Below are 6285 nucleotides of genomic sequence, written 5' to 3'. Positions count from 1 at the left end.
AGCATTGCGGCAGGCCAGCCAGGGAGGCACAGCAGGACAGAAGCAAGTCAGACCTTCTCTCCCAGATGACTGACACTGAGTGGGGCTGACCTGACCCCACACAAGGCTGGACTCCTACAGAAGAAACCTCACTTGCTGAGGGTGCCTGACCCTAAATCGGGGAAGGGGTTACAGCTAGGGGTAGTAGAGAAGCTTGAATCCAGGCTTCACCCAACCCAGCCCTTGGTGATGTGGAACAGCCGCCCCTCCCTCCATCTCCACAGCTCCCCAGGACAAAGGAACACTTACAGCCACCAGCTCTAAAACCAGATCTTTATTCTCTAGTTGGAAAAGGAGGGTTAAGTGGTTGTGTTTAGTTCCAGAGAACAAGGCCCAACAGTAGAAATTACAGGGAAGTGGACTTCATTCATTATAAGGAAGAATTTCTAACAATTAGAATTATCCTACAATAGAACCAGGGCCTCAGGAGATTCCCTGTCACCTAAGTGTTCAAGCAGAGGTTGGGGATCCACACGCTAGAATGCTGGAAGGGAAACTCACCCCCACTTCCCATCAGCTGGCCTTCTGTTAGCAATGGGGCAGTCCTCCCCACAATGTGCTGAGCTCTGAAGGGAGTGAAGGCAGGCTGGGGTGTTCGGACAAAAGCCCTGACACAGGGCGGCTGACAGCCATGGGATTGCTCTAAGTCCTGGGAGGGTGGCTGGATGAAGGCAGTCGCAGCGTGGGAAGATGCTCTGGGGGGGCGGGGGGGTGTAACTGATCTTTCGGGGGAGGAAGGGGAGCCAGGGCACTAACAGTAGACGGGTCTCTCCAAATCTGGGTGCCTGTGCAGGGGCAGGAGCGAGGGGCCGGGCTGGGGCAGGCTGGAGGAGCTTGGCATTGCCTCCCAGGACTGGAAAAGGCCCAGGTGCTGCCCAACAAGGCCGGCAGGTTCTCCCAGGTGTGTCCAGTTGCTCCACTGATCCTCCCGGGCATTCATTCACTAAGGGCTGAACCACACCTACTTGCAAAAAGAAAAAAAAAAAAAAAAAGAGCCGAAGGAACTCATAGTAAGAGACGGGACGTTAAGGCGTTAACACCAGAGGGGTCTTCCTGTCCACTGGTGGCCCCTCCGGCCGGAGGGCTCTAAAAGGTGAGTGGAGCTGCTATTGCTACTTTTTCAGGGCACAGAATAGTCGGGACCGAACCTTAGCAAACACCAGCGGGAGGCCGGGGTCCCTGCTCTGCAAGTGGACTCCCTGATTACAGCGGGGGACCTCCCTCCCTAACGGGGCCGGCTCACCCCACCTCGCCACCCTCCTCGCCGACAGCAGCAGCAGAGGGCACAGTGTGAACGACGCCCGGGCCCGCCCTCCCTCGGCCTCTGCCGCCCCGGCCCGCTCAGACGTCGTGCTTCTTCTGGTGGGCCAGGAGCTTCCCCTCGTCGTCAAAGGTCTGGCCACAGATGGCGCAGCAGAAGGCGCCGTCCCGGATGTGGCTCTTGCGGTGGGTGATGAGGTTGGACTTCTGGCTAAAGCTGCGGTCGCAGTCCGGGCAGGCGTAGGGTCGCTCGCCCGTGTGGATGCGCCGGTGGGACACCAGGTTGGACTTCTGGCTGAACGCCTTGCCGCATTCGGGGCAGACGTACGGCTTCTCGCCGGTGTGGATGCGCCGGTGCGCGGCCAGGTAGGGCTTGTGGCGGAAGGCCTTTCCGCAGTCCGGGCACACGAAGGGCCTCTCGGGCGCATGGTCGCGCCGGTGGGCGGCCAGGTGGCTCCCCTGGGAGAAGCGGCGCCCGCACTCCTCGCACGCGAAAGGCCGCTCGCCCGAGTGCACCCGGGAGTGCGCCACCAGGTGCGTCTTCTTGCCGAAATGCTTGCCGCACTCGGCGCACGCGAAGGGGCGCTCGCCGCCGTGCTGCCGCTGGTGCGCGCGCAGGAAGCGCTCCAGCCGGAAGCCCCGCCCACAGTCGGCGCAGGTGTGGAGGGAGGGCGGGGCCTCTGCCGCTGCGCTTGGCGGCCCGGGCCCCGCCGGGACCTCGGTGGGCTCGGGGGCCGGCTCCGGAGGGGGCTCCGGGGTGCGCTCCGGGGCGCTGGCGGGCGGCTGGGGCCCGCCCTGCGCGGACCCCTCGGAGCGCTTGTGGATCTTGCTGTGCGACAGCAGGTTGGGCTTGTGGCGGAAGCGGCGGCCACACTCGGTGCACGGGTACGGCTTCTCGCCCGTGTGGATGCGCCGGTGCGAGGTCAGGTAGGGCTTATTGGTGAAGCGCTTCCCGCACTCGGGGCACTGGTGCGGGCGCTCGCCCGTGTGCACGCGGCGGTGAGCGATCAGGTTGGGCTTGTGGCGGAAGCGCTTACCACAGCAGGCACACTGGAACGGGCGGTCGACGGCGTCCCCGCCCGGCCGGGGCGCGGTCACCGCCGGGCGCCCCCGGGGCCGCGGCCCCAGGGCCTTGGCCGCTGCCTCCTCCAGCGCCTCGGCCACGTGGACCCGCTTGTGTGTCACCAGCTGGTCCCACTGGGCGAAGCTGCGGCCACAGTTGCCGCAGATGAAGGGCCGGGCCTCAGGGGCCGGGGGGTGGCAGCGCCGCGAATGGGCCCGCAGCTGCTTTCTCCGCCAGAAGCGTCTCTCGCAGGCAGGACAGGCGATGGGCCGCTTCGCCGCCGAGTGGGCCCGCAGGTGCAGAACCAGGGCCACCCAGCCTCGGAAGCTCTGCCCGCAGAGGTGGCAGGCAAAGCCCAGGTCTGGGGTGGCGGCGGCATGGACCTGGCAGTGCAGTGCCAAGAAAGGGGCGTGGCGGAAGCGGCGGCCGCACTCGGGACAGGGCCGGGGCAGGCGGGCCTGGCAGCGCCGGGCATGAAGCCAGAGGGCCACCCAGCCAGGGAAGTGCCTCCGACAGTGGGCACAGCGATGGGCCCGAACTAGGGCCTGGCCTCCGGACTGGGCCGCGGCGGTGCCTCGCGACCTCAGCCCCTGGGGCTCCTTCTCCAGGGTCTGGGGCGACTCCTGGGAGGGCCCGGAAAGGAGTCGGGGCTGGGCCGGGTCCATGGCCACGGGGCCCCTGCAGCGACGTTCCAGCATCGGTTCTTCCTCTGCTGAGGGTGGAAAGGCACAGTCACGCTGGAGAACCACACAACCTGCCCCCCGCCCCCCGCCAGCCCCTCCCAGCGGACCCAAGAGGAGCCTGCCCCCTCCACTCCTCCAGCCCTGAAACTAGGACCACTAGACTGCTCTTCTGCTTCCTCCTATTATGTTATTTCCATCTTGGGTTTCTAGAAAGCATTTCAAGTAAATCTGCTGTTATGTCTTTACTGGCCCTGGAAACGACTAGAAGGAAGAACCCTGACCCTTCTTGGAATCCCCCTCCGGCATGGAGTAAACACGCCAGGGCTGGCTGCACAAAGATTACTGCCTTGAAGTGAAGTGAAGTCGCTCAGTCGTGCCCGACTCTTTGCGACCCCATGGATAGTAGCCTGCACCAAGCTCCTCCGTCCATGGGATTTTCAAGGCAAGAAGTACTGGAGTGGGTTGCCATTTCCTTCTCCAGGGAATTTTCCCAACCCAGGGATCGAACCCAGGTCTCTCACATTGTAGACAGACGCTTTACCGTCTGAGCCACCAGGGAAGTCCGATTGCTGCCTTGGGACTCACCAAAACACGCAGTCACCTCCCCCTTCAGCGCTTTATATGCTTTCCCAAGTGCTTCCCTCTCCTTGTTTCTATTTGCTCTTGTCACATCTGAGCTTCGCAGCAACTCAGTGAGGCTGGTCAAGAGATACGAACTCCCTGTCTGATGGATGAAGCCACTGTTAGGCACGACAGGGTGACAGGACTTGCCCCGGGGGGCACAGAGTAAACCTACGGCAGAACCCGGACGAGGGCTCCAATCTAATCCCGTCTTAGGGAAGGCACTTTGATCTCCCTAGCCTCAGCCTCCCACGGCCAGGAAAGCCAGTGAGAACGGCCCCTTCTCAGGAGCAGGAGAGAGCTCCGGATGCTACTGCCAGCCCAGCGCGATGCCAGGCCACTGCCTGCCCAGACTGTGCCCGCATTCTGCCCGCCTGTCCTCCGCCCCCGCACGTGATGAGGACACTGCAGGAAGGAGAGCGCTCTTGAATCCAAAGAACACCCACAGCTTGCTGCCCTCGGGGGTGAGCCTGCTTCGCTGCCTTCCCTCGGGGGACTGGGATTACTGGGGCAAGGAAAGGGAAGGAGATTGTAATCTCTGTCCCCTGACCCGGCCTGCCCCAGCCCCGCCAGGGCTGCCCCATGGGCAGCTCTTCCAGAGCGGGGAGAACCCAGACTCCTGCAGGGGAGTCTCCTACACCCACTGCCAGATGGGGTGGTGATGAGACTCCTAAGGGACCTTCACTGCCTGCTCACAAGTTCCCCCTAAGTTCCCCCGAACCTGTACTCCTCTCCAGGAGCACAAACATGACTCATTCCCAGCGGCCAGACTGAGCCCTGGGAAGACTCCCAGGATGTGATGAACGTGAAACTTCCCCCCTCTCCCCCGTCCCCGGCCCCCCTTCTCCCCGCTCCACAGCACCGCCCCCCCCCACCCCCCACCCCCCCCCGCCACCCCGCAGCTGGGCACTGGGGCCACGAAATGGTGCGAGAACCCAACAAAGAAGGCCACACTCTACCCTGGAGGCTGTGGAGCTGGAAATGAGGCTTGGCCCAGCTCCTCCTGGGGCTGTTCCCGGGGATACTTCTGCGGCTGGAGCGCCTGCTTCGGCCCACACTCGGGTAGCCCCCGGATGTCAGCGAAAACTGCAGCAGTAAAGACACCCCTACCCCCATGGCAGAGCTCAGACCTCCGGTGGCAGAGAGGCCAGCCTTACCTGCGGGGAGGGGAGAGGACGCGTGCGTGAGGCTCAGGGCTCCCCGAGGGAAGTCATCTTTGTGTCCTCGGCAGCCACGGCCCCCTCCCCCACCCCGGCACCCCGCCGGGCAGAGTGACCTCAGTGGCCATAGGATTAATAACTGAATGTGCCCCATACACCAAGGAAGCCCGGGGCTGCGTTGGAGGCTCACTTACTCCCCTGGTAAGGTCACAGCACGAACTGTCCATGCTGATGGCCAATGGCCCCCGGGCCGAGGGCAGGAACTCTGAAATCGCCGCTGGCTCCCCTTCCCCCACCCTCCTCCCGACAGAATTCCAGGCCGGGTTCCCAGGGGGGGCTGCCAGGCGCGCTCCTGTGACTAGGACTCGGGCAGAGTCCCCTGTCGCGTCCCAGGTGGCAGAGGGCCGTTCAGACCCCTACACCCCCCCTTTTTGTATTCGAGCGTGTGCTTTGGCCCCCTCCCCCCCCCCCGCCGTCCACGTTCGCGGACACACGGGTCCGCGCTCCCCGAAGAGGGCCCCCCCTCTCCGGTCCCCACGCAGAGCGCGGCTCATGGAGCCTGCGCGCAGGTGCGCGGACTCGCCCCCCGACTCGGTCCAGCAGTGCACACCCCCCAAACCCCGCGCGCACCCGGTCACGAGCCCCGCAGGTAGGGCCGCCCCCCCACCCCCCGCCACCACCACCACCACCACGGGCCCGCGTGGAACCCCGCGCCCTGCCCGAGACGAACCTCTCCGGCGGGGAGCACGGAGGCGCGTCGCGCGTCCATGAGGCCCGAGAGCCGGCGCCGGCCGCGCTCGCCACCCCGCCGCGGCGACAGCAGCAGGTTCGGGTTCACCACCGCCAGGCCCATGCCCAGCCCCCCCCCCCCCGCCCGCCCCGCCGGTTCCCAGCGCCACGTGACTACAGGAGCTGCCGAGGGTCAGTCGCGGGCTCGGGCCGGCGGCCGAGGCCGGAGGGCGGGGCGGGCCGCGGGGCCGGCCGCGCGGGGCCCCTCTCCCGCCCCCAGCGCGCCCTCGCGGGCCGAGCGGGGGCCCGACTCCGTTGCCATGGCTACCAACGGCCGGATTTTTCCGGGACTGGCCCGGCTCAGGTTTCCCCGACCCTTTGTCCCTCCCGGCGAGCGCGCATCCCTGGGCGACCGCGTGGCCGGACCGCGGTCACTCGGCGAGACCCGGCCTCGCTGGCCCGAGCCTTGGCGAGGGCGCTCCTCGACCCCCACCCACCGGGTCGCCCCCCTCCGCTTCTCCGGCCACCTGGACCTTTGGCCGCGCCGCAGAACATGAATAGCGCAGCGGCTGAGCCCGGGCTGGGGGCACAGCTGACCCGAGAAAGTCGGCTTCTGGGTGGTTCAGAGCTGGAAAAAAGGAAAGGCCCGATGGGGTGAACTTTGAAAACGGGCTGCCCTCGCTTCAGAAATCATCCGAGCGCAGGCTCCCCGGCTTCCGTGCCTGCGGGA

The 6285-nt window shown here is 65.6% G+C and overlaps 1 protein-coding gene across 10 annotated transcripts; it reads right to left on the bottom strand.

The window, feature by feature from the left end:
* Window positions 1-298: 298 nt before the first annotated feature.
* Window positions 299-5720, bottom strand: REPIN1 (replication initiator 1). 10 transcript variants are annotated; one of them, XM_044947031.2, is made up of 4 exons: window positions 5557-5720; window positions 4626-4752; window positions 3631-3765; window positions 299-3074 (listed from the first exon to the last, which is right to left on the bottom strand). In XM_044947031.2, the coding sequence occupies exons 1-4, from the start codon at window positions 5677-5679 to the stop codon at window positions 1381-1383; spliced, it is 2079 nt and encodes a 692-aa protein (XP_044802966.1). In that variant the 5' UTR covers window positions 5680-5720; the 3' UTR covers window positions 299-1380. The 10 variants fall into 10 exon arrangements, with proteins under 10 accessions (XP_044802966.1, XP_044802967.1, XP_044802972.1 ...); XM_044947032.2 differs by having other exon boundaries at window positions 299-3071; XM_044947037.2 differs by having other exon boundaries at window positions 4626-4823; window positions 5557-5712.
* Between the last annotated feature and the right edge of the window lie 565 nt (window positions 5721-6285).

This window comes from Bubalus bubalis, chromosome 8, assembly GCF_019923935.1.
Source record: "Bubalus bubalis isolate 160015118507 breed Murrah chromosome 8, NDDB_SH_1, whole genome shotgun sequence".
In the NCBI taxonomy this organism is placed as follows: Eukaryota; Metazoa; Chordata; class Mammalia; order Artiodactyla; family Bovidae; genus Bubalus; species Bubalus bubalis.
Note: the sequence above shows the minus strand (reverse complement) of the source record. Positions and strands in the feature narration are given on the sequence as shown.

What these genes read in the sequence shown, in the direction of transcription:
- REPIN1 (XM_044947031.2), bottom strand. Translation starts at nt 5,679, where the DNA reads ATGGGCCTGGCGGTGGTGAACCCGAACCTGCTGCTGTCGCCGCGGCGG. An exon ending in CCGTGCTCCCCGCCGGAGAG is followed by an intron (nt 4,753 to 5,556) that starts GTTCGTCTCGGG and finishes TTACTGCTGCAG; the next exon opens with TTTTCGCTGACATCCGGGGG. An exon ending in CCAGCTCCACAGCCTCCAGG is followed by an intron (nt 3,766 to 4,625) that starts GTAGAGTGTGGC and finishes TCCATCAGACAG; the next exon opens with GGAGTTCGTATCTCTTGACC.